The following is a 27145-nucleotide window of genomic DNA, read 5'->3' on the forward strand; positions in this document are numbered from 1 at the left end:
CTTGAAGCAGGGATGGATGCCGCATGGCGAGGGGGAGGGAGGTTGTAGAGATCCCTCGGATTTCATTCTTGGCTGATCTACTTGTGATCTTCTTGATCAAAGAAAAGGATGTGTTAGCATCTCAAGAGAGGAAAAGAAACAAAAAGGTCAGGAGTGAAGTGTGTGGGTCAAAGGAGCCTTTTAGCTGTTTGGAAGAAAGGCAGATGCCTTGGGATTAGTGATGTGGCTAAAAGAAGAGAGTCACTGGGTGAAAAAACATTTTAGAGTTCTCTCTAACATTGTCAGCCTTCTTTCTGGAAAGAAACTGGAAAGATTCTGGGTTTGGGAGGATTAGTTTGGCTGGTGTTCAAGTCGAACATTGATGTGGGCAGGAAAGCGATGAGGTTAGCAGCACGGGGTTAGCAGAGGTGATATTCAGGTTTCTGAGCTTCTGATATGTTGGAGAGAAGTGGATTAAAGGTGAGAGCTGCTGAGAGCTATTCTTGCCTCTGTGCCTGACTAAAGGAAGCTCAGTGTGGTCGGGGAGGGCAGGAATGGAAACGTACAGCACTGGAGGGAAATGGGTTCAGGAAGGAAAGGATCTAAACCAGCTGAGAAAAAGAAGGTACGAATGGTCTGAAGTGCATAACAGAGTGATGAGGGGAGAAGGATTATGGAGCAGAGGGATCAGCTGAGGACTGGAGAAATAGGGGGGAGTGTGGGACCTTCCCATAACTGCAACCAAAGTGGTGTGACGGATATAAAGCAAGCTGCAGAGGGACTGGAGACACTATGGTGAGGTTATAAGTAACCCTGTGGAAAAGAGTAGCTAGTACAGAGGATAAGAAAGTCAGATATCCTTACGGATTAAGATCGAGGTATGGAGGGGGAGGAGAAATAGATTATGTCCTTGGAAGTTATTCTGAGTGCTCTCTCTGTTAGGGTGTAAGGAACCTCAAAGCTAAGGATAGTTTGAAAGTTGAAATTGCCAAAGGAGCAGGAAATGGCATTGGAGGGTATCACCACAATGAGGTGGTTGAGCAGCTTTTGTTGGTTTTGGTTTTTTTTTTTTTTTTTAGAGGATTGTCTTGCTTTTGCTGTGCTGTGTAGCTTTAGAAGCCACACAAAGGGCGTAGACCTTCTTCTCTTTTTACTATATGGTCCCAAACCTTAGAAAAACTCAAGGTTTTGACTGTATTTTGCAGGTGCTGAACTTGAGGGCAGCTCCAGTGGAAGGCGTTTAGCTTTGCTCTGTCCAATAAGACTGATCTTTCCCTGACCAGGGTGGCACAGCAGTTTGTTCGGGAGGCTTTAGGCAGTGAAATGAATTACTGAAGCAGGAAGGATATTACTGACCTTCCTTCTCTTTCCTCACTTTAGGCTCTGAAATGGTAAGTTAAGTCTGCTGGATGGCTTACCCAAATAAATCCCAACCTTTTTCCCCTTTTCCATTACAGGAGGAGTTATTTTTGAGCAGGCTGCTGACAAGCTTAGTCCTTTGGTTAAAAGATCGTACTACTTATCTGTTGCAGGGATGTCTGTCACTTGTCTGCCTCTGCCGTCTCCTTGATTGACTGGCTTCCCCACGGCTGAGCCAAACTTGTGAACCATTGTAACTTCAAGTAATTATGAACGAAAGCTGTCGACTATGCTAACAGAGTGTTTTAAAAGCATTACTGAAAGCAGTGTGAATAGATGAGACTGCTGCAATAAGTAAATGTATTTTTAGTGTTATTTTTGTGTTATGACAATTTTTTTTTTCTTTAACTATACTGAACTGAAAGAATGAATACTCTGGATGTCTCCATATCACTGAAATCCAGTGGAGCGCCTTGTTACTCACAGATGTTGAGAAAATGTTTTCTTGCTGTATCTTTCTCCTTTTCATTGTTGAAGCAGAAATATATGAGCCATATGTGTACAATAATTTCCTCTTCCTACGTACATTGCACTTACTTGCATCATTAGCCAGACGGAACACAAACTGTTCTGTGTCTTGTTTTTTTTAGTTTGTTGTATAGTCTGTATAATTGAATAACACTTCCATGAAGCAGAAATGCCTGGTTTTCTAAACTGGGTTGAAATGTGGCCAGTCTGAACCTCAGTTCTGGTATTCCTGCTTATGCCAAGAAGATAAGTGGGTTTTTTCTCTCCCCAAAAGATTCAAAGAGCTAACGGAGCACATCGCTGTTATTGGCTGGTCTGTGCTTCTAGTCCTGCCACTTCCAGCAAGTTGAGCTGAATACTGCTGGCATGGGGATTTTATGCTTTTTAATTGGCAGAGTGTCAGGGATAAGTTTTGTTCCCAAGCAGCTTAGGCAGTCCGGCTTACTGGACATCTGGGCTGACAGCGTGGAGTTTTAAAATCTGTCCGTTAATGAGTGCATGTTGTCGGTGGTTTCAACTCCAGTTCATTTCTTAGGTGCTGCCTAAGGCAAACGTATTTGATTTTTATATCCTTCAGAAGGCCATGACTGCTCATGGGTTATGTGGCAAAGTAAGTTGATGGCTTTTCTCTGTGCTGCAAGGAAATAAGTGGGGTCATTTTCATTTGCCTAGTTTTACTAATTGGGAGAAGGAAAACTTAGTGGGGAATGAGGGAAAGACTGCGATTGGAGTCTCTGGGAAATACATTATCCTGAGCTTCTAACTGATATAAGAGCCCGGCGCGTGAATTTGCCTTTGACAGATGTAGTTGAGAGCAGTCCAGGAGGTAGCCTTTTCCATGGCATGTTTTCTCATTTAAGAACTAATCTTGGCTATTTCTAAAATCTATTAGTATTGTTTAGAGATCCTCATTTATCATTAGATTAGGGTTAAATTTCTGGAATGGGCACAGCACAGGAAGAATACTGCCCTTGGAAGAATACTCTCCTTGGCAAGATGTGCTGCCCTCTCAGTTGAGCAAGGCAGGAACATCAGAACTGTGACTGATTTTTGCCTGCTTATGTGAGCAAGGAAGGGAGGAGAAAACTAGGAGAGAAATGCATTAAAAAGTAGATCGAATAGCATTAGTTCCATTTTTAGAAGATCACAGGAGAATCTGAACTTCCGTGTGAAGTTTTGGAACTCATGTGGTAAGTTAATTTTATGTAGACCTTCTTTCCTGTCTTGGTTGTACTGTTCCCTACTCTGTGTTTTGTCACTTCTGTTCTCCTGTGCAGTGGTGTTCTCTGTTGCCACGGTTAACTGGATAGGAAAGGAAACACTTTTTTCTACAGTCCCACAAACGATGGCTCAGGTATCTCAGCTTCTTCTGAGTCATCCCCTCTGAAAAAAAACCAAACCCTCCTAACTAGTCTCCTGACACCCACTACGTGGGGATGTAGAGCTTCAGGAATTCATCCGATCAAAAAGCACTATTGCAGTTCTTGGCCAACATTTCTTCAGTTGACATATGCTTTTCTCCTACCATACAGTTTTAAACCTGTAGTAATTCTTGGTACTTTCCACCTTCAAGCAGCTCTATGAGCAATTAATTAATCTGAGATTTTAGCCATTTACACTTTTAAAGCCAGAAGTTGATACTAGGATGTCTGCTTCAAATATCCAGGTATCACTTAGGCTTCAATTTCCATCATTTGACCCAGTTTTGAGTCCAGGAATTAGCGTTTGGCTACAGTATCTCCTTCTCTTGAAGGCAACTGGTGATGATGAACATTTTCCTTTGTAGATTGTTCTGGTAATTTGGCCACTGAAAGGAGTATTTTCCTTTATTTTTCGTCTAGATTTTTCTGTTTTCAGCTTTTAGCTCTTGCTTTTTTCTATGTCCTTCTCTACTATGCCAAAGCACACATTAGTACGCTGTCTCCTCTTATGTGAGGGCACATATATAGCATTTCTGTCCTAGCCCTAGCCTCTTTTGAGAGCCTTAACGGTCCAATCTCTGAATTCCCTTATTGTAGGGCATTTTGCCTTTCCCTTTGCATTGTTACGGCTTTCTGCATCTTAAAATTTTCCACATCTGTGACTAGAAGATTTGCATAGAGGAGTCTAGTCTAGACTCTATCTGTATAATGGGCAGAGACAAACGTCTTTTCTACTACTTTATTCTTACTTGCTGTTCCTTTGTTACACACCCTTGGACTGTATTTTTATCCTTTTTGCTACTGTATTGTGTAAAGAGGTTTTAACTTGGATTTCTCCTGCCTGCTTGGGTGCAGCCCTGTGCTGCAGGTGTGTTTGTACAGGGCTCTGGGAAAACAGACTTTGTGTTAGAGATTTCAGGCCGCTGTTACACGGGTCAGATTGTTCTGTACAAACACTGCTGTCCACAGTGGTGCTCACCATTCGTTGGGCTTCAGGATCTGCAAATTGCGTTGGCAGTTGCTCTGTTTCCCTTCTGGTCATTGATAAAAATGTTGAATGGTACAGAGCCTCGTGGATTGAGTTATGAGTTTGAATCTAGTTAATATGCTCCTGAGTGAGGCTTTCTGTCATGGTTGGGTTTAAAAACATTCCTTTATCAAGTCAAGTACCATAGTAAGAAAAAAAAAAAAGAAAAGAAAAAAGACCATACTATGAAAGCTTGGAAGTTCGTGGTGGTAAATAAATTATACCCTATATACTAAATGATTAACAGCCTCTCCCATCAGGGTATTTTCTCTGTGTCTCTTTTGTGTGAAACTCCTTGTTCATGAAGATGAGGATGCTGGAAGCTGCAGCATCTTCTGCATCGAGGTATACTAAGAAATGGCTAAGAGAAAATTGGGTGAGACCCATGCGTACACACTTTGGTACAGTCGCTGGTAGCGTTGAGCTGAACAGCATCCCTCGTGTGCTGGAAGAGATTTATAGCTGGCGCTGGTAGCAGCAGAAGGAATCTGAAAGACATTAAATTGTTCTTGTTTGGTGCCAAAGTATGCAAAGCATAGCGAAGCAGGGACCTGCCTCTGGCTTCCACTCCCTTTTGTACAAGCTGTTTATCTCTGAACTGTAGAACATGGTTTTAATTGGACAGCTCTAACTAGGTATTTCTATGCACATTTTCCTGGTGTGAAGCTCTTGACCTATGAGTAGTGTTGAATGTGTTCTGGCAGGTGTTTTTTCAGTGTTTTTGGACTTAACAGAGTAGAATTTTGCCATCAAAATTAACTTTTAGTTTTGTAAACAAAAGGTTCTGTGAACTTCTCGACATGTAATTACAAGGTGCTTCTTTCAAAAGTTGCCAATTTAAATTCATATCCGAATCTTAAGTGATTGCTTCTCTTGTATTGACTTGAGAGGATTTTTGTTTTAAGTACTCTCAAAATAATTGATGTGTGTGTTTGCTTACAATGAGGTTTTGCTGCTGTTTTCACGAGATGTTGACTGTAAATATTAAGCTATTTCAAAGGGTGTGAAGATGCACAGTGTCGTATTTACCACTTGCATTGCTGATCTACAGGTAGAGGACTGGGAAAGTGATTTGTAACATGTGGAAGGCTGTGAGGACGCTAGCTGTTTTTTGTGAATGCTTTACCTCTGTGTTGCTAGGAAAGGATAACTGCATTTTTTTTCATCTTTACAGTAACTGCAGGGAGCAACAGGTAAAAGGATGGTTTTGTTCTGGGAAGCATTAACAAAGGCTTTCCAGGTACCGGTACAAAGTTGCTTTCGTATTGCTTTTTGTAGTTTGGAGAAACCACATGGCCTTTAAAATTATCCACAGAAGCTTCCAGTATGAGCAGGGGGTGGGATGGAGTCATCTTCTAGGAGCATGCTGGTCTTAAAAATGTATCTTCTTCTGGATGCGTAATGAATATTCAAGAAACACTCCGAAGCTACACTTCCCTGGAGTTGTTTTTGAATTCTTTGGATGGATTTCTAAACATCAACACGGTTGTCTGCATCAGTTAGGTTTTGGAGATCTTCCATCGTATAGAGTCATCAGGTCCTGCGTAGCTTGAAAGGGCAGCATAAATTACTGTCTGAGATTCACAGTCAGCGTACATAGGATCTTCTGTGGATCTTGCAGAGAAATTATAAACCCGTGACATTTTGATTGTGTGTAACGAACGGTTGATTAGATATGGTGAGCTGGATTGGGTTTTAACACCTTCCCTCTCCCATCTGTGGTGGCTAAAATTTACTGGTGAGGTTAACAGATGATGTAGTTGATAGAGCCCCACAAATAAACAAAATAAGAGGTACTACTAGCAGACCGTGTCACTTTGGTCCTTGCCTGGAGTTGGTTTTTCTTCTCCTGTCACTGCCCCGGGTGTAACTATAGCCGCGCTTGGTGGTATGTGTCACCTTCAGGCGGAGTGAGGAGAGGTGGGTCAATCGAGCTCAGGGTTATGCAAAACTGGTAGGTTGCTAACAGCTGACCAAGCCGGGAAGATTTTTAAAAAGAGAACTGGATGCAAAATGCAGCGCAAAATGCAGCGCAAAATGAGGTGAACATCTATTGTGGTTTGCTGAAATTCTTAGTCTTTGGGTTGGGCAAGAGCCTGGTGCTCTTGTCAGGTCCTTGCAGAGAGAGTCCTATGTCTGTCTCGTGGCCACTGCAATGGTGCTGGGCTAGCAATGTTCACGCAGGTGTCCTGCATGCGGAGTGCTTGCAAGAGTTGTGCTAAGAGCCATCTTTGGGAAAAGCTGATGGACGTTAAGGTGCCTTGTCCTCCTAAAGGTCTGTTCAATCTCCTCCTTTAAAAGAGAAAGTTTTAAATTTAATAGGATATTTACTTCTGGAATCACTAAGTCTTTATTTTTTCCTTGATCCGTGAAGGTGCCATACGCATGCGGGCAGTGAGGGTTTTGGAGAGATGGCATTTGCCCACTCGTGTTCAGATGCTGCTTCAGTTTCCCGCATTCAGCTGTTGAGACTTTCGCTTCTGTGCTGCAAAAGTCCCGGGACGGCTGCAGGCGATGTCAGCTGTGCTTTCCAGCCGTGGGGGCAGAGACCAGAGGGCACTGCAAAGTATTCTGTCATTTGTAGCTAACGCAGACCACCGGGGCTATATCAACACCAGAAAATGGCCTTTTTTGTGGGTGCTCATTTCTTGTTCTAGATATTCCTAGGGTCTCAGCTGCTGGTTTGCAGCCTAATGCCTTCAGAGTTTTCAGGAATGGGGAGTGGGCTTGTTAAATGTTTTAAAGTGGCACTTGTGGGTAACAACCCTGAATATTATGGCTTGACTTAATATTTTTGGGAGTTTAAGGTTTATTGATTGAGTTGATGCGTAAATAGAATATGCATAAGTGGTGCTGATTTGCTTTAGTGTTTTTAAATTCCATCTTCTAACGTAAATGCAATATAAATGTTACTTTTTTTGGATGTTTTCCTGATATTCTACCAGTGTAAAACTAATTTTTGCGTATCTAAGGAGCATGCTGTGCTCTTTTCAAGTGCAGTTAAGCAATCATGATCATGCAGTGCTCTTTTCCAGTGCATTTAAGAAATAATGATGGTGATTATAGTGAGGCTTTTCTGCAAAATCACTTTCTTTAGATTATCTGCATGGTCATGGGAACAAGTGTTTTGTGCACCTTCTGAAACTGGTCCTGAAATTCAGTATGGACATAAATAGGTTGTTTCTTCTTTGATTTCTCAGCACCTGCATTCTGCCTGTTCCCTCCTCAGTCATCAGTGGTTTTAGTGCTCTTGGGCATAGGTTTTATGCTGGAGTCTTTTCTTATTTTACTCTGTTGAAGGTGTTGTCCCTGTGACTTGTGGAGCAGGCAGCTTTTTACCCCAGTATTCTCATTTTAAACTCTTCGTATCGGACTTCTGTTGGGTTTTGTAACCTACATCATCTTCTTTCATATTAATAATAATGTTCCTGTAACTGAGCTCTCTCGTTCAGCAGTAACTGAAAGGACAGCTGAATGAAGGCGCTCTGAAAGAAAACCATTGCTTTCACGTCTCCATTATACTAATCTTTTGTTGGAGTTTTCTCCCGTCTCCACATGAGAGCTGTGTTTCAAGGTTTGGCCTAGCTACTGAAACGTAGACTGCCACATTGACTTTTCTTTTGAAATAATACATGGATAACTTAGGGCTGATCATAAAAGAAACCACTAATTCCCGTCAGGAATGTGCACTATATGGAATATATTCTGCATGCTGACATCTTAATATCCTCTGTGCTTGGGCAGATTGTAAAGAGCAGTCCAGTAATTAATATCCAGGGAGGTCTAATAGCCTTGAAGCAGTTGAAGTGACTCACTGTTCTTTCCTCATTGTGTTGATGATGCTGTAGGTGACTTAGAAAATGCAGCACTCAGAAGTCAGGTCTGGCTTTGGATACACCCTTTTGGGTGTGCGAGAGGGAAGGAGAGAGCATGTTTTTCTTCTGCCCTGTAGTTGTGAAGATGCTTTTAAAAGGGTTTTTTTTCCCCCACCCTTGTAATATCTGTGTCCTTAGATGGTTTGTCTTTGCCCACCTTCATGAAAAGGTGCCTCGTGTAGGGGAGAGAATTAATTCTGTGATACTAAACTTACTCTGATAAATGAGCTTAAATCTACAATTCATTTCACTCACATAGAGTTGTTCATTGGCAACAATTCTTGCTGCTAAAGATTTGAGGATGAAAGTGTGATTAAGTTTTTCCTTTTTTTTTTTTTAATTATACTGACTGGGTCTCACTGCTACAATGTCTGGGACCTTATAAGTAAGAAAGAAACAGCAGCACTCTGTCCCTTTAGCTATTTAACTTGAATTGTTTCAGAAAATGCAGTGATTCTACTATGTTTAATCTTGGACAAAATGGCATTTGTTGGGCCGGAGCTCTGAAGTATTTACAATCCAAATAAGGGAGAACAAGGGTCTAAAATCCTGCATGGAGGCAGCTTTTGTTAGTTATTTTTCAAATGCTGTATTCATAACTCAGCGGTTAAGTGTGTCAGGGCTCCAAGACATAAGGTTTGGCGAAGAGCTTCATGCAAAGATCAAGCACTGGGAAAGTGGAGGAGAGAGGAGAGGACATGTGACTGTGAGTAACCAAAATGGGTAGTTAGCCAAAGTTCAGCTGATATTACACAAAACATTACAGGACACAAACATATTGGCTCCTGGAGATGAATGCAACAAGGAAACTAAATGGTGTGTGTGGTGTGTAATAAGGAACGTTTAGATGTTGAAGGCTTATCCTTGCTTCTCATCCAAGTAGTAAAATATATTGAATTTCAGTACGCTTGTAGTGAAGCACCTAGCGTTGAAGCACTTGCTGTAGCACAAATTGATAGCAATAAATGATGCTTAAGTGGAAGCCTCTCATCTTATTTGCTCTGCCATTTTAGGATGGAGGTAGCATCTGTAAGAAAGTGATAGAAGCAGTGCGACACTTACTGTTTTACAAAGCAGAAGTGAGGAAGCCTGATACAGGCAGCTGTAAAATGGAGGGGTGGAGGATGAGAAGGGCACTGCATTCAGCCCTGAAATCCTTGTCCACGGGAGTAGATGAAAACTTTGTCATTAGCTGGCAGGGCCAGGATTTTACTGTATTTGTAATAGTCATACAGGGAAGATGGTTTGGGAGTACATTTTGAGTAGTGCTGGTGTCCTGGTTTCAGCTGGGATAAGAGTTAATTTTCTTCCTAATAGCTGGTATAGTGCTGTGTTTTGGATTTAGTATGAGAATAATGTTGATAACACTGAAGTTTTTAATTGTTGCTAAGTAGTTGTAGTGCTTATACTCAGGCAAGGAGTTCTCAGCTCCCCGTGCTCCGCCAGTGGGGAGGTGCGCAAGGAGCTGGGAGGGGGCACAGCCAGGACACTGACCCAGGCTGGGCAGGGGGGTATTCCCTGCCACATAATGCCGTGCTCAGAATATAAACTGGAGTTGGCTGAGGATGGGCTATTGATTACCTGAGCTGTTTTTGCATTGTGCATCACTTGTTTTCGTATGTTCCGTTATTATTATTTCCTCTTTCTTTGCTGTCCTATTAAACTGTTCTTATCTCGACCCACAAGCTTTTTTTCCTATTCTCTCCCCCATCCCACCTGGGGGAGTCGCTGCATGGTGTTTAGTTGCTGGCTGGGGCTAAGCCATGACAGCTGGTTTTAATGCAGCTGTTATTTTATGGCTTGGTATCCATTTTGTAGGGATTGAATTCTTCTTTTCACATAAAGGTTTCCTCTGAAGAGGGAAGCATCCCTCAAGTCTGCAAAAGACACAGATCAAAATCATATTAAAATGTGGTCTGTGCTTACGATTTGTGTTTGCCCGAAATGTAGTTTATTCTCAACAGATTCAACATTTAGGGCTTAATTGTTAGATTTGAATGTTAAAGTATTTTGTCTTCCTCTGATTCATTGTCTTAAGGAACAGCAAAACAGAAACGTTATATGGATCCATTTGATGTGCCAGGTTGAAGGACTGGAAAAGAAGGAAGACAGATGGAATTACCCCCAACTTGTTCCTTAGCCAGCTCAGGGATGAGGAAGCAAGGGACAGGCTGTGCTGCCTCCAGCCCCAAAAGGCCTGTGATCGCCACGATGGCAGACATCATCACCTTAACAAGCTGCTTCTCGTGGCCCTAGAAGCGAGAACCTTTTTCCTTCTTGCTCGTTAGGCACCGTCAGGCTGAACGTGCTCCTAAATTTGACCTCGGTGTGACTGCTGGATTATCCTCTTGCTCTTTTCCAGGGCGAGCTGCTTTCCGAGGGGAGGGAATTTTTTCCTTTATTTTTTTTTTTAAGTATTGATAAATAAAGAACAGTCTCTTGATGAGTATTAATTTCAGTTCAGTTTTGGACACTTTGTTATTCTGATGCCTTAAATTACCAAGCCTGTAACAGTCAACTTGCTGATACAGCCAGCAGCTTGTCAGCAGCCCACCAGGGCTTGTTCTGTGTGCTCGGGTGGACTTGAAGGGGATGGGAAGCCCCTTGCCTCTTTGGAAAGTTCTAGAATTAGAATTGCTGTTGTTTGTAAAAACAAGGAACCTCTTCCCACTCCCACTACCAGTAAGAAAAAACCCAATGTAGATATAAAGTAGATAATAAGCCCCAAAGTATAGAGATATATAAAATAAACCCAAAAATACATAAAGTGGGTAATAGTGGGTTCACTAGAACTTAGAGAGAATGGCTTTATTTGTTTTCTGACCTCTTTGCATTTGGCTGTGACGTAGTGAGTGCTCAGTCTTTTGCACAGTTTCTGTGAGGAGACATTGTTTTCAAGCATAGAAAAATCAAGTTGTAAAGCCTCAAATCACCAAGGTGTGCTTTCAAACTGGAATTGACCCTTGCCTTTGTAAAAACAATTTTAAGTGTCTTGGCAGGCAGTGCGCCGATGGAGACGGTGAGTAGGCAGAAATATTTTGCCAGCTCCAGGTAATTTAGTTGGCATATTCTGAGCTATCTGCAGGCAGCAAGTCACACTGTGAAATTAGGTGGGGGGGAAGCATGTCTTTGTTTTTGCCGAGAGCGTTTCAAGTGTTTGTTAACTAAACGTTATATGGATTTCATTTTTATACATGTAATTTTAGTAATGCGCTTTCGCTAGCGTTCAGCAGTTCAAATTCATTAACAGCATGTTCACTCTTGACTGCTTTTGTTCTCTTGGGCACTACTTTTTGGGAGGCTGGGCTGTGTCCTTCTGCCATTGAGGCAGGTTTTGTGTTGTCTTCTCCCTGCTGGGCTCCCTGACTTCCCAGCACACACGTGTACAGTCTGTCCATCTACACTGCGCCTGTCTCCAAGAATGACTAGCTTTTTTCTTTAAGCAGCTCGATGACGGCATGTTCATGGTAAGTTTACCTTCAGCTTGTTTCTTGAAGGCTGTCCAAAAAAAAAAAAATGGATGGGAGTGGATTGTTGCCTGTAGATTAAGCCCCAAATTTGCTCTGGAGAGGCCGTGGGAAAGAAGACTACTGGGAGCAGAGCACGCCCTGGGTGAATTATTGCTGTGGACGGCAGATGATGTATAGGCTGGCAGTTGGGGCAGCAGCATCAAAGCAACGTTCTCTTGGCAGCAGGTTTTTGTCAAGATGGTCTCTTGCAGATTTGCATCACTGGATATGAACACCCGTTCCAGAGGATTCTTGGAGGCTGGTGCCTGGCTTGTAAAATTGCACCAGGCAGTCTGTTACAGCTACGATTTGCTCTTTCGCACACTGGCTTTCATTAAAATTCTTGCAGAAGGGAAAGTTGGTGTTGTTAGGAAGGAGGAGAGTGACAACATGTTTCTCTTGGCAGCGGTGGTAAGTGTTCCTGCTCGAAGTAATTGCGGAGCTGGGATGCAAATAAAAACTGCCAGGTGTTTGGTGTTCGCCCAGTGGCCAGGAGGATTTCGGCAGCTCTGCGGGGCCTCTGGGAGAGGGATCGGGGGTGACAGCCAAGGCCTTAGCACCTCCTGGGGTTTCACAGGGCTGTGACGCTGAGCAGGGCCCAGGAGAGCCCACTGAAACGATCCCCTTCAGTGGCTTTTGTGCTAGTCTCAGCTGCAGGCATCTCTCCTCTTTGCTTTCAAGTTTGCAGCTAGGAAGTCAGATCTTTTTTTTTTTTCCCCTTTCTAGGTCTGCGCTAACGATGGTGGATGTTAGTGCTACATCATAGACCTACTGAATGGCCAAAAATGGTTTACAGTCTTTGCAATTTCAGGAATTTGAACGTTTCAGAAACCTCTGAAATGACAACAGAGCTACAAGAGATATTTCCGCCCCCCCCCCGAAATGGCCATTTACACTGATGATGTTCCAGCACCAATGGTTATTCTGGAGGACAGAGACTGCCTTCCTAGCTCATGAGCCCTGTACACTTAATATCCAGGCAAAGGCACGGAAAGATTGAATTTTGCTGTAGCAGATGCTCGAGGAGGATTGCTCGACTCTAGTCTCTACTCCAGTGGCTGTTGTTTGTGCGTTGTACTGTGCTTTCGTGGCACTGTTGTGGAGGGGAGAGGTTGCCCTGTTCACAAAATAAGCCACCTAGAAGTTGTGCTGTATGTATATGTATATGGGGGCTGGGCACAATGCACCATAATAACAATCCTATTTAGTTTTCCTATTTATAATTATTATACATGCCTAGTCTGTGGGACTAAGAATGTTTCATGGAATTGCTCCAAGAGTAAGGAAGTGAGGTGCTTGGATTTATCATTCTTTGTAGTGTTTTCTTTGCTGTGTGAGTATCTGCACGCTTTATTAGTACACTTCACTGTCTTGGTCCATCTCAAACGTGTTCTTCATTTTTTGTGTAGCAGTTGTAGGTGCTGTGCTCACAAATGCTTTAAGCTGGTGCGCCTGGAATAAGCAGCTCTGTGCGTGCATCCCGGCATTCTTTGTGCCAACATATGTGCTTCTGTGGCCGTGTAGTCAGCTGGCTCGGGGGACTGCTCTGGGTTGAAGCTAATGGCTTTGTTGTTGTCTTGGAGGATCACTTCCACTAACGGTTCACTGGGTAGCTGCCTAGATTCAAGGGAGGGGCTTCTCCAAACCATGAACAAGTGCTGTGGCCACGGGGAGAGGTTTCATTTGGTACCGCTGTGGGTTTTTGTTGACTTCAGGTGTGTGAAATTACATGTGTGCCTCAAGCAATTTGGGTTTCCTGCTGCAAGGAAAGCCTAAACTCCTATTTAAAAGAGAAAAGACAACAAAAACCCCCTTTATAGTGGTGATGGGGTTAATTCCTTCTGATTCTTGTCCTGTGTGGCTTTAAGGCCAACACTAGTGCTTATGGTCAACCTTTTCATAAGCGTTCTAAAGGAAAAAACACCCAAAAGTATTGTCATCGTAAATGTTTGATATTTTGCCAACTTCCATAGATCATGATTGTCATCAAATGGGCTTAGTTTTTAACAGTAATATTTTTTTGTTCTTACAGCCTGTATTTAAGAAGTTCATTTGTTTTGCTAGTAAAATTATGTACAATATAACACCGTATACAAACCTGAATCTTGAAACTAGACTGTTGGAAATGTGTTCTCTGCCGTAGAGCTAACAGTCATCTTCTTTTACAGGGCAATCACTTTGATCAATATGAAGAAGGGCACCTGGAGATAGAGCAAGCATCTCTAGACAAGCCTATAGAATCGGTAAGATACATACTTATCAGCACCATCAACCCACCAAAAATTAGGCCGTGGTCGGATGGTACTTGATGTGAATGCAGTCAAATTTGATAGGAGTGGGCATCTTTTTGTCAGTACAGGTTTAATTTTTTGTGGTAAACTGCATGCTGAGATTAAGTGGGCCTGGGGTTTAATCTTTAAGTAGTTTTCCTAAAGCTGTAGGCAGCTTTAAATTTTGGTTCAACGTGATATTTTGGAAATTATTTAAAAGAATACTTTCATAGATATTTATTTTGTTAAGTTTTTATACTTTTGGTTGAAGAATCAGTTTTAATTCCTGTGTCGACCTGATGGAATAGTGTAGTAGAATGTATTTGGCTCCTATTTTAATTTCTATTTTTGGAAAACTACTGGAATGTTAAAGAAAAGTATTAGAATGACATCTGGCCATACGGAAACACGGATGCATTGCAGTATTAGAATAGCAGTCCTTCCCTATGAATGCGAAACTGCTGTGAGTTCCTGTAGAGTATTGCTTTACTTTGAATTAGGTGTGGAGAGTACAGCCATAAGATGGGGAAAAAATTAAGCTTTGTTTAGTTTTACCTTGTCAAGCTTTTTGGAGCTTTTAAAGTTTTTCTCTTTGCAAAGCATCTTCTGCTAGTCTTAGGCACAATAGCTTGTTCAGCCTAAACTGGACCTAAGCTTGGCACTTAACTTTAGCTAAGACTCATTTGCAGTTTCAGTATGAGAGCAAGAAAACTTGTAGTGAATAATCGAGGGTCATTTAGTAGTGTTCTGATTAGGACTAGATTTTTGTTAAGAAAGTACTTCTCAAGTATTTCTTTTCCCTATTAATAAGTTCTCTGTTAAAGTTTCTTCATGTTAATTTGCACTTAGAAAAAAACTTAGCGTTAGCAAAAAATCAATATATATTTTTTCATTCATGTGTAGGTTGGTGTTGTGTGTATTTGTGTGCGTGTTAGATGTTTACCAAAAATTTACACAACTTGGGGTGTTCGACATTTTTCTTCCGCAGCAGTTGGCCCATATTAGCTAAGCAGCCATGATCTGGTTTGTATTGCACGGTCTGCCTTTTTTTAATTTCTTCTCTAGGGTTTCCTTTCCCCCTTCTTATTTCTGTTCTTCTGGTCCAGTGAACACTGCATATAGTACCTACTGTCTTAATGTGCTGGCATGATGCTAGATTTAGGCATGGCAGTAATTGATGACGCATGAGATAATGCTGCAGAGATGGGAATTCGTATTCAATGTTCTGAATACTTCAATCTTAAACGTTGTGATACAAGGATTTTAATTAAAAAGCCAAGCTTGGTTCCTTATGTAAATATAATGAGAAATGCTTGTTGGTAGTCTACTCTGTGCCACGCTGGAAATTAGCATTTCAAAATAATTCAAATACTACTTCCAGACTAGACTGGTTATCTGATTCCTAAAAGTGTTTTCCCAGAGGAGTAGAAGTGGCCACAGATGACACCTCTTTGGTCTTCTGAAGGGAGTGTTGCCTATAGAAGTATGTAAAATGTGAACGAGTACACTGGACCCAACAGCACGGGCACACGGACTCGCAGTGCAGCTTGGATCATTTGCAGATGTCATACGTCGTTGCAGTTTGATTAATGTTGAACTGCGGCAGAAAAATAAATTCAATTACAGCTTTAATATTTATGTATATATCACCATCCAAATATCGGGACACTATTAATCTTTACAGCTTGGTAGGTTTTACTATGTACAGGTCAGCCTTATGGTTAAATTTGAAAACAGTTTGATGGAGAGGACAAGAGAATGGCTTGCTTTAGGAGGAGAGTGTGTTAAACCCTCAAATTGTTCTTACTTTAAAATCCAGTTTGCTTCGCTCTTCCTTTGTAATAAGAGAAACAAGCATTTGAGGTGTAGCCGGGGACATTAAACTCTTGGAAGGAGTCACAGAACTGAGCAAAGGTATGTTCTGCATAGTCACAGCAGCTGTGCTTTGTGTCGGAGCACACCTGAGCTGGCTTCACGGGCTAGTCCCAGAGTTTAAAAGCTATGATTGCTGTACAGGGTGGTTTTTTTAGTCTCATGAACAAGCCCGGTGTCAGAAACTGCAGTCAGAAACGAACAGTCACTTTTAAGGTTAATCTTCACCTTTTCTTAATTAAGTACATTGCTGATTCTTGCAAGAAAAATCTGTAGCTGGGCAGCATCAAAAATTTTGTCAAGTTTCCTGGCACCTGGAAAATGATTTTGCTTCCACACTATTAATGATCTATGTGCTGCTTAAACTGGCAAAATACACACATTAAATGGTGTTGTGGTTTAAGCTGGCAGGTAGCTAAACCAACCACACAGCCGTTCGCTCACCCCCCGCCCCAGCAGGATGGGGAGAGAACTGGGGGGAAGAATAAAAGGTAGAACTCGTGGGTTGAGATAAAGACAGTTTAATAGGGGGAAAAAAAAGAAAAAAGAGAATAATAATAATAATGATAGTTAGAATGATAAAAGAATATACAAAACAAGCAATGCACAGCACAACTGTTCACCACCTGCTGACCGATGCCCAGTTAGTTCCTGAGCCCCGGCCAGCTCCTCCAGTTTATATACTGGACATGATGTCGTGTAGTATGGGATATCCCTTCAGCCAGCCTGGGTCGGCTGTCCTGGCTGTGTCCCCCCCCAGCTCTCCATGCTTGCCAGCCTGAGAAGCTGGACAGTTCTTGACTGCTCAGGGCAACTCAAAACATCGGTATTTATTCTTTTCATCCCAAATCCCAACCACAGCACTGTACCAGCTATCGGGAAGAAAATTAACTCTATCCCAGCAGAAACCAGGACAAATAGAAGGAGCGGTTTTCTTGCCAGAGCTTAGTGGTGTGCCTCTCCTGCAAGATTTGTCGCTAGGAAAGAGGTGTTCGTACTGCTTTTTCTGCCTTCTTGTATTTTATGCTGTTTGCTCACCTAGAAGTGGGTAACATCCTTGAACTGAAATTGAGAGGGAAGGAGTAAGGACAAGTATATCATTTGCAAATACCACACATCTAAATATTTGCCATATTAACATTTATTCACAAATTGTTTTCTAATCCTTAACCAGTTCTCTGTTAGCAATTCAAGTGACCTTTAAAAAGGAATCTGCTCAGAGTAATGAGTAAGAGCCTATGCTTCACATTATGGAAATAGTTTGGATGACAAATGTCTTTGTGCGAGGAAGGGTGTTTATAACAAGAGTGGATCAAAGCGCTTTCCAGTTAAAAGTTTAAAGTTTGGTTATTCTACAGACTGAAGAGTGGATTTAAGTGTATTTTCTTAAATATGCTTCTTGCAGCTTCTCACATCTTAGTAATGTGAAAATATTTTAAGGACTAAAGGTAGCTTGCATTTGGAAATCCCAGGGGGCAGAGGGTTTCACTCCAAGTATACGTTTGACAATCGCCGCTAAAGTGAGATCCATCTCTGCAGCATTATCTGTTGAGAGGTGCTGACTGTACTGCTACAGCATGCAACTCAAAGGTGGCTGGAAAAATAGGTTTGGGAGTCTACAGATCATTACAATGTTGAAACGTGTCCTCAATTAGCGTACTAGTGTTTTTGTTCCTGTGGAAATCCTGCTTTGTACAGCTTGTTTAGGCCAAAGATGTCTGGACTGAAACATGCGACTATAACCAAAGCACATTTATGGAAAATAGAGCTGACATGAGCTAGTGGATGTGCGTAGCCTAAACGAGAAGCCAGCTATTTTCCATTACTAAATTGAAGAAAATATTTCATATCAATGGACTCTTCATAGCTGCAAATACTGATTTTTTTTTTTTTTTTTTTTTAATCCCCTCCCCCCATTTCTTTTGTTCTGGTTTGAAAGATGCTGCAGTTCACACTGGTTGTTCACATCAGTGGAACCACTGGTGTTTGGTGCCCTTGAAAAACCAGAGCACGTAGCCCCGTAACCCTTTTTTAAACTTGAGAGGCTGCATGCATTCGTCTTAAAATATTTTAAGTGCACTGAATTCAGGTACTCAAATGGGAAGTCACAAAGTATTGCAGCTTTAATAGAATCCAGATTTTCTTCACATTAATTCCTTATTTCTACTTGCTTAGTGAATCTTGTTGCTGTGAATTTACGGTTTTCTTTGTCCCAGCAGTACAGATCAAGTAGGAGATAGTAATATACCCTTAGAGCCTACGCAGGAGAGCAGCCCTTTGCCCGTGCAGGCAGTATGCACAGTGTCAGGGGTCGAACCAAGCCATCACCGTTGGAGGCCAGACTGCGTATTACCCACTTACTCTGGAGCTTGTTAGTTTGTCCTTGTCATAACTAACAAATGTCCTTCCCCCCCACTCTCTCTAATTCCGCTCAGTTACACAAGGAGGTCCTTGAACTACAGAAGGTTTCAGGCTTCAGTTGGTAGCTGTTGGACGGTCACAGGCTATTGTAGACGACTGTACGAGCTGAAGCTGGGTTTTGTCGCACTGTATATCTGTACAGATCTGTGGACTCCACCAGTTCCAAAGTGTAATTTGATGAGGCTGCTGATTTGACATTTAGCAGTAGCCATATGTGGACAGCGCTATAAATAATGTGCTTCTTGAAGCTGAATGGTGTAGCATTACTATTTGGCTTTTCTCTCTAGTCTTCATTGTGTCATCTGTAGTGAGCTATAGGTTTTGTTTTGGGAATCTTTTCAACCTCTTGTTTGCATGGGTTCACCCGGTAGCATCCGATCCTTGCTTATAGATTCCTCAATACACAGTCAGCACAGCTTACAATCCACTCAAGAGACGTATGGTTCCTGCCGATGCCGAGATGAACGATGTGAACACGAGACGTGGAGTGGCCTGGGGATCTTATGGAAAACCTGTATTAGGCAAAACTAGGATTTTGGCTTATCCGTAATGCAGCTCAACCCACTGACTGCAGAAGATATCCCATATACGACGTCATCAAAACCTTTCCGTTCTTGTATGCATCTTTTCATTGTATGCATTTTTTTTCTATTGGCCAGGACCTTTGTCAAAAATTTGTGCTGGGGATATCCTGATACCAGGAATCACTGATAGCCATGGGACACAATCAAAGGCGTCTTGTCAGGGCACAGGGTGGGGAATTGGGGAGGCCAATGTGAGCTGTTGGAGAAGATCACTCTGGATGAGATTTTTCCAAAGTAGCTTAGCCAACTCCCACTATGGTTTGGTGAAGTCAAGACCTTGGCAGCTCCTACACGCTTTTGGAAAAGTTACACTTTATCTGTAAAACAAAGTTCCCCATCTGTAAAGAGAAATGATCACTACTGAACAGCTCCCAAGTGGTGAGAGTAATGCTAGGAGGTGTAAATGGTTCCATCGAGAGCCTGCCGAGCTACTGTCCCGTGCTGAGCACCCTGCAGTCTGGTGTTCAGCGTTGTCTCCGTGACCATTTGCCCAGACAGATAGTGCTGCTGGTGTGAGTAGTTTGGGTGGTGAGAGTTCACTTACCCAAACACCTCTTGGGAGGCTTATTTTGGCTGCCTCAATTTTTATTGTGGCTGTAACACAAGGAGCTCCAAAAGGATAGTGTAAGAAAGTGAGGAGACTTGTGCCAGTTCTCTGCTGAAGAACGGGGGGATTTCCTCCTTGGGCTGCTGGCGTTTTTATAGATCACTGCAGCTCCTCCTGTAGGAAAATTGCTACTCCGTGAGGATAGTTTATTCAAAGGGCATGACAGTTCTCGACTTCGACAGGAAGTTTGGTGTAAAAAAAGATGTCTTTTCTATGTGAAAGAGTCCACACTTTTACAGAACTTTCATTTAAAAATGTGATTTCTTAAAAAAAAAAAAAGCTACCAGCAGCTGCAACATTTGCTGCCCCAAGTCAAATTTTGGCCCTAATATCCCTGGCTACTCCCCAGGCCGCCAGGCTTTGCAGAACAGCTCTCATGTGGGAGCCTAGCGAGCCTGGCCCTCCATAATTTGATTTTTAGGGCAGCGTTTATGCCTTCAGCATAAACTTCGGCAGTCCTGCCAGTCTGCCTCAGAGAGGTCTGCGACAGGGATTTGAAATGGAGGAAGAAGGTAGAACATGGCTAGAAATGAGCAGACTGATGAGTGTGTCCCAGCTCAAATGTTACTATTAAACTCTTAGGCTTGTTCTCCCTATTCAGTGAAACAGAAGATGCTCCATTTCAATTCAGAAATTAAAATTAGGAAGTAGTTTCACTGCTTAAGCAAACAAATGGAAGCAATTGGGGGGGGGAAACACCCCTGGGAACCAAGACAGGCTAATACTCAGGCGTAATTCCAATTTATGTCAAACGACTTGCGACCATACTCTTGAGTGGTTTTGTAAAAGTGGTGCTAATGTGTATAACCCTTCTAAATTTTTCTTTTTTCCCTTTAACATTTGTTTATCCCTTCACTGTGTCAGTCACAACACACCGCTCTTGAATCTCCCAGCTGGTCTTGACTTGTTGAATTTCTTTTATGCTTTCACTCTTCTTTAATAAATACATTACTTGCAAGCAGTGAATTGAAAACAAAGCAAAAGAAAAACTACCATTAGTGATTGGACAGTTTCTTACTTTGTGTTACATTTAACTGTTCTTTTGACAGCCCAGTTTTTAAAGCCAGGTTCGTATGGAAATGCTTTCACTCCACTTGCACTGCTTTTGGAAATAGCATACTGCTTCATCTGTCTGTTTATTTTAGTGCATTCATAACACAACACAGTCAGCACAATGTCTCATCTCCACTTAGCAAAAGATTGCAAAGTACTCCTTGTCCTTTTTATTTTATATTTTTTTTGAAAATGCAGCCATTTTTGTCAGCACCGGCTTTTAAAATCGGATTCAATAATCCTTTGTCAGATACAGTTGCAATGCTAATGGTAGAACAATTAGTGCGTTATCCACAAAACCTTTGAACTTCCGGCCCCTTTTGCATGAAGGACTGTGCAGTTGCTGTGGCCGTTAGAGAAACGGTCTGCAGCAGATATGGTTGCAGGTAAGTTTTCTTACGTTTCCGAACCAATAGTCTTCTCCATGGTGTTTGTGGTTGGAATCCATATTTGTTCATTTTTCCTTTTTTTGCATATACTGATTTAAGCTTTTATAACCAGACATTTCTTTTTTTTTTTTTTTTTTTTTTTTATGTAGCCCCAATTATGTCCTGGGGGAAAGCCAGTAGTGTGGGAAAGACATACGCTGTTGCCTTGAAAATTACAGCGAGATGAAAAGTCTTGCTTTACTGGTGTATCGGGGGAAAAAAAAATTATACGTGATAGAATCTTTTTGAGGAAAAATATATCCATGCAGCCAATATCTCTGGGAAGATTGTGTCTTTCAAGCTGATTCACCAAAGTTCTGCAAACCGTGTGGTCATTTTCTTCAATGTGGAGTGAATGAAAAAATCCACTGCTATTCTGATTTCTGTTGACGACTTGGTTATTTAATTACAGAAACCTGCAGCATATATATCTATTTCTTTTAAAGATTCCGTGTACCACTCAATGTTATGGATTCACAGCCTGTTATAATTCAGGATATTTGTGATATCTTGAGTAGTGTTTTGCCTTATGACAATTGATAATCAACAAATACATATCCAGTTTTTATTTTTGTTTTTTTTTTTATGATTAGAAGATGAACGTGTCCCTAACCAAGAGTCCTTCTTTGAGGAGCTGACAGTTGGTCACTGCTAGTAAACTGGTAAACTGATCGATAAGGGATAAGCTGTCAGCTTTAGACTATTCCAAGGGTGCCCTTAGCACTCTTGTTCTTTGTTTGGGGGAAGAAATGTTGCATAAAAACATAATGAACTCCACGCAGAGCCCTGCTCAGCCCTGTTTTCAAAAGCTGACAGTTAATTGCTGCGTCAGTACTTTTCCACTTATTCCAAAATAGCTTTTTTTTTTTAGGAAGATGAGACATTATGCTTATTGTTTCCCCTACATGCACTAATGGTTCCTTGCTGTTAACTTATTGCTAGGCCTGTTTCATTCTAACATCTTAGTATTTTTGTTAGTTTACATGTGAAATGCATCACCCAGTCTGTGCTTGAGCTCATTTTATTTAATTGAATTTTTTTTTTGTTTTACTAACCTCACTGTTTTTTCAGTTTAATATTGGCTGCATGCTAGTTTATATATATATACATATATAAAAAAACCCAATCAAGTCTAGCCTGGATTTTGCTATGATTGTGTTTTGGTTTCTAGTGGTGGGGCAGTCTTGCACTTACAACTTACTCAGTATTATAAAAGCCTGACACACAAACAAAATGACTAAACACATTGTAGATTTTCTTTACCAAAAAATCTTAAGTGGTGCTGTCTAGGTGATGGATATGATTGTATAAATAGCTTGATTTTATGCTTTTTACTGTCAATTTTTATTGGTACACTTTATTTTCTCCCACATTGCTTTTTTTTTTTTTTTTTTTTTTAAAAAAAACATGATGCACAAAAGTTGCCCAGCACACCATCAGAAAGTGACCGTCCCCGATACCCCGTCCCTCTGGAAAAATTCTAGCCAGCAATTTTTGACATTTGTCTTTCCCTTTTATTGGGCATATATTGCCTTTTCAGTAGCATTTTTTTGCATGCATATATATGTAGAAAATCTCTTGCTCATCACGTGTTTAAATGTCAGCGGGAAGGGAAGAATATATTATTGGAATATTTTTGGTTTGTTTTCTCTGTTCTGTCTGTCAGGATAATATTGGACACCGCTTACTCCAGAAACATGGGTGGAAGCTGGGCCAGGGATTGGGGAAGTCACTGCAGGGTAAGTCCAGTAGCTTGTGTCTGAAACATTCAACACCAGCTTCAGTCTTTAACAAAATTATTTCTGCTTTTTGTTCCTAGATTAGATTTTCTTTCCATTATTAATATATCCAAACAAATGCACTGTTGAGTTTCATATTTAGCAATTTGCAAGTGGAAGCTGCTGCCTCACTTACTGGTACAGGTTAGACATGATGTGTGTGTGTCATGTACGTGTAAGAATCACTGTGTTTGGCCTTTTTGGAGGGAGGTGAATTAACTGCCTACTTACTAACAGGTAGTTGTGCAGCTTCTAAAACTGTAATAATGATGTTCTGCTGACTGGATGCTTTGATATTAAAAGAATTAAAAATACAAGCTAGTTACGATGATCTGTATGCATGTTTCACAGTGGTGTCAGAAGCCATTAGAAGGCGAGTAAAAGGGCCCACTGAAGGCTGAAAGTGGTGGCAGAGGTTCTCAAGGATGGGAGAGGCTCACTTCTAGTTTCTCCAGAGGGCTTTCACAGGTTTGACTTATTTTCTGTTACCCAGCAGTCTATTTGTCAGGGATTTAGCAAATCTTCTTGCGATGCTGTAGCACAAGTTGAACCAAACCTAGTCCTCATTCTGTCTTGAGCCTAAATTATTCCCATGACACTAAATCGCATTGATTTAAACTGAGCCAGTGCTGCCCAGTTTATGTGGGTGGCTTTAGCCATTCTCTTGGCCAGTAGTACCTGTTATAGAGGTACTGGCAGAGGTCTGAGCCAGGGTGAACGCACACAACCGTGTTGTGCTGAGAAAAAACGAAGGTAGTGCTTCCTACAACTTACTCCTGGGTATGCGTTGTCTGCCCGTGATACTGGGAGTGAGGTACTCAGTATTTACAGCAGGCACAAGACTGTGTGCCTGGGCAGTTTTTGTAGAAACCTCTTTAGATGTTTTGAAACTCAAGCGCGCCCTGAGTTCCTCCGAGTAACTTACTCGTCTTCCCATACCCTTAGTCTGAAGACCTGGGAGCTTGTAATTGGACTTCCATGCCCCTACAGTGAGCCCATTAGAGGGATAAGTATTTCTGTGCTGTGGAGGACTGTCGAGAGGTAATGAGGTCTCTGAACTCTGGGAATGCGTATTAATCTCTTGGACTAAGGCACTCTAACTTCTCAGACAGGACTGCATTGGTGGTTAATGCTTCTTGCTTCCTCTAACATGGTTTCATTTGAAATCCTCTGGTTAATGCATGACACTCTTACAGTCCTCTTATGTCCCGTGCTGGTGCCAAAGCTCAGGACGTGGTTGTAGTTGTCACCTCTTGGGCTTCTGCTTTGGCATGGCGTTCACTGGATGTGTAATTTGGTCTGTTTTCTCTTTTGGGTGCCCTGTATTGCTCTGTGCATCACCAATGTGGAAACATGGAGGCTTGAAAGAAGCTAAAGCCCTCTCCCAGCCCCAGCCAGCTTCAGAAGCACAGCCCCGAGGGGCCCTGTGCCGTGCGGTGTTGCAGGCACTGATGTGACACAGTAAATGGCAGATGACTGTACGGTCTTGAGTTTGGGGCAAGAGGGTGGTGCCACCGTGTCCTGAGGATGAGAGCACCAAGGCTGCCTATGGGGTCGATCAGGCATTTGCGTTTTGATACTTGTCCAGATTCAGATTTTCCCACTGTGCATTTCAAAGTGTTGAATCTGTACTGTATCTCTCACATATTATTGAAGCTCTGGTGAGTAGAACTGTCTGGAAGCTGTACACGAATCATGGGTACGGGCTTTGAGGGTTCTCCTGTGCCTGCTGCATTTTCATAGAAACGCAGGAGTAAAACCAGCCTGTTTAGTTTAACCCAGGTGGGTGCTGAAACCTTCCTAATGTGGGCTTTGCAGAGCATGCAGGAGTTGTATAGTGCCTTTCACCTCTCAAGGAAAGCAGCACCCTGTCCATCTGACAGACAAACAGCCTCTCCGGCAGAGGACACAGAGGATGCGGACGAGTGCTGCCACTCCAGTTCTGCTGGATACAAAGGTGTCGAGGGCGCTCCCTCTTAGTTATGAGCAGCTAGAGCCTGTGCCTGTTGTCCGTAGCACCGATGATGATCGTGTTGGGAGTGTTTAATTCATTATCCAGTGACCTTTCTACATAAATCTTGGATCGTCCTAAAATCCAAATAGAACTGTGAGGAAGGAAACATTTGCATCCAATTTTCATCTTACTCTGGTAGTTCAAAGAACGAAGTCACTTGATGTGCACTGAGAGTGGAAGAGCAAAACAAAAATAGTTGTTCCCTTCTTCCATGCTCCCATCCTGCTCAGAAAAGACCAGGAGAGATTTCTAGAGACATGTAAGAATAGAAAATGCAGGGCATCTCTGTTGTTAATTACTTGCTTCATGCTGTGCTTGAGCCTAAAATCTTAGACAGCCTTCGGTTAAGAGGTACAGCAGAAGTAGAACCACTTCAAGTAGTCTTTAACTCTGGATATGGTATCTGGCCTCCTGCAACAAACCCTCAAAAACCTGAGTTTTGGTTTGCATGTATGGAATTGATCTTGCATTCATCTTTTTTCCATGCAATTGACTTTCAAAGGAAGTTGGTGAGTTCGGTGTGCTTATTTTTGTTACGTAGCTTTTAATTCTAGATGTTCATCTGAACTGGGGCTCCGTCTAATTTTGGTGAATCTAAAAGTTATGCTACATTATACTTGCCAGTTGTAAAGACTTACTTCTGCTGGTAAGGCTGTTATGATGTTCTTCAACCAGAACTTCACGCTGCAGGGCTGTGCTGTCGTGATGGCTTCCTTCGCGTTAACCATGCCCGCTGTGGATATAATCCAGTGGTAAAAGTGCTGAACTGTTTTTCAGGATGGTAGCCGGAATACCCTAAAATTCACACTTGCCAGTTGCTGGTGGTAAAAATCTGCCGTTGTGGTATAAAGGTACCCAGCAGATTGGCTCATTCTCTGCAAAATTTCAGAAGCAGTTTTGTGCCTAGCGGGGCTGCTGCTTTGTGGTGTAACTCTTGTTAACCATCATAGCAGGTGTCTTTGTAACGCTGGCGAAGAGCTGAGCTCCTTGGTTGAGAAAGCGAGTAATCCATGTCCCTAATGACACAGCTGTCCTAAGAGGAGCTGTTATTCTAACTGTAGCACATCCGCATCTTTTGGTTTAGATGTGTATTGAGTGGAGCATCAGACGGGGTAGTGCTGTCGTCTCTGACCGTGCAAGTGCTAGAATATTGGTTCAGAGGAGCTCATAGTGAATTCAGCAGAGTCATTCCTCTGCTCATCTCCTCTCCTGATGTATTTCACTTTTTTTTCCCCCCCCCCCCAAACAACTTGTGTTATATTTGGAAATGATGTTTCAACTTGCTACCAGCTGATGAATATGAAAAAGCAGAAAAGCAGAAGAGGGGGTTGCCAGTTGTCAGGGAATTTTTTTAATCTGGAAAGTATGGCTTGGGGAACCACTTTCCTATAGGGGTTGTATGATGGTTGTGCTCTAACAAAGGGGAAAAATGGTGACTGTAGACAGTTTTCTTTTGCGAGGGGTGGCGAGCATGTGTAACTGATAATCTAGAAATCTGTGGTCTACTGAAAAAATAAAACTAGCAAAAGCTGTGGTTAAAAATGCTGTCTGACATTCGTGTGAAGCCCTGTGCTAAAAGAGACGAAGGACTGGGAATAAATGGGAGGAGTTACCTAAGAGTCAGAAGGGGAATGAGAGGGCTGAGTGAAATCTTGAACTCAAATACTCTAATGCTTTCTCTTGGAATAAGTGTTTCATGTTAAGTTGAAGTATTATTATGAAAGACATTGAGAGATTGACACGCAGAAGTGGTATAATTTTAATCATACATTGGAAAATATTTTTATAAACTCTTCACATTTCCCCTGTGTTTTCAATTTTTTGACAATTCTTGTTTAAAAAAAATAATTGTGCTGAAACCTTCCGTTTTCTCTTTTGAACTTGTGTGTTTAATGCGAGGTAATAGTACTGTAGAGGTATAGGTGCAAGACTAAAACCAGTAGGTTAATCTCATTTAATTGGACTAGGGAAAACTGAAGAGGGTGTGTGAACACTATCCTTAGGAAAGACAAAGGCTGTTGACTTCCTTTGCCAGTGAACACGGGAATATGTGACTCCTCTTGATGCTCTCCGAAAGCAGGTAGCGTGTCGGGCGCACAGTGAAATGACCTGGCATTTCAGACTGGCTGATGGCTTCGTTTGGCTCTCTTGAGCTGGTCACCTAGCTCACTTGGGGAGTCCCTCCCAAAGAATTGGGTGGCTCTCTGGGGTGAGGTCAGGACTGTAGCGAGTGTGGCAGGGAATAGCTGAGTGATCTGGACAGGGTAGACTTGATAGCTAAAAGCAAGCAGGCAGGCTTTAAGGGGTCCATGCCCCCATCTCTGGTACTGCTGAGCTAATTCACAGCCATCCACCCGTTCTCACCGTTGTCCTGCTGCTTCCTCTGTTGCCACAGGGGCCGGGGAGGGAGGGTGAGCAGC

At 42.1% G+C, this 27145-nt stretch overlaps 1 protein-coding gene across 1 annotated transcript in view; it reads left to right on the forward strand.

The window, feature by feature from the left end:
* GPATCH8 (G-patch domain containing 8) overlaps positions 1-27145 on the forward strand; it is a gene marked incomplete at both ends in the record, with an annotated part of 56442 nt that overhangs the window by 2383 nt on the left and 26914 nt on the right. The window contains 2 exons of the mRNA XM_082010711.1: positions 13867-13941; positions 22600-22672. Coding sequence (XP_081866837.1) covers positions 13867-13941; positions 22600-22672 — 148 coding nt within the window. The remainder of the gene's footprint in view (positions 1-13866; positions 13942-22599; positions 22673-27145) is intronic.

This window comes from Phaethon aethereus (genome assembly GCF_964289735.1).
Source record: "Phaethon aethereus genome assembly, chromosome: 25".
Classification (NCBI taxonomy): Eukaryota; Metazoa; Chordata; class Aves; order Phaethontiformes; family Phaethontidae; genus Phaethon; species Phaethon aethereus.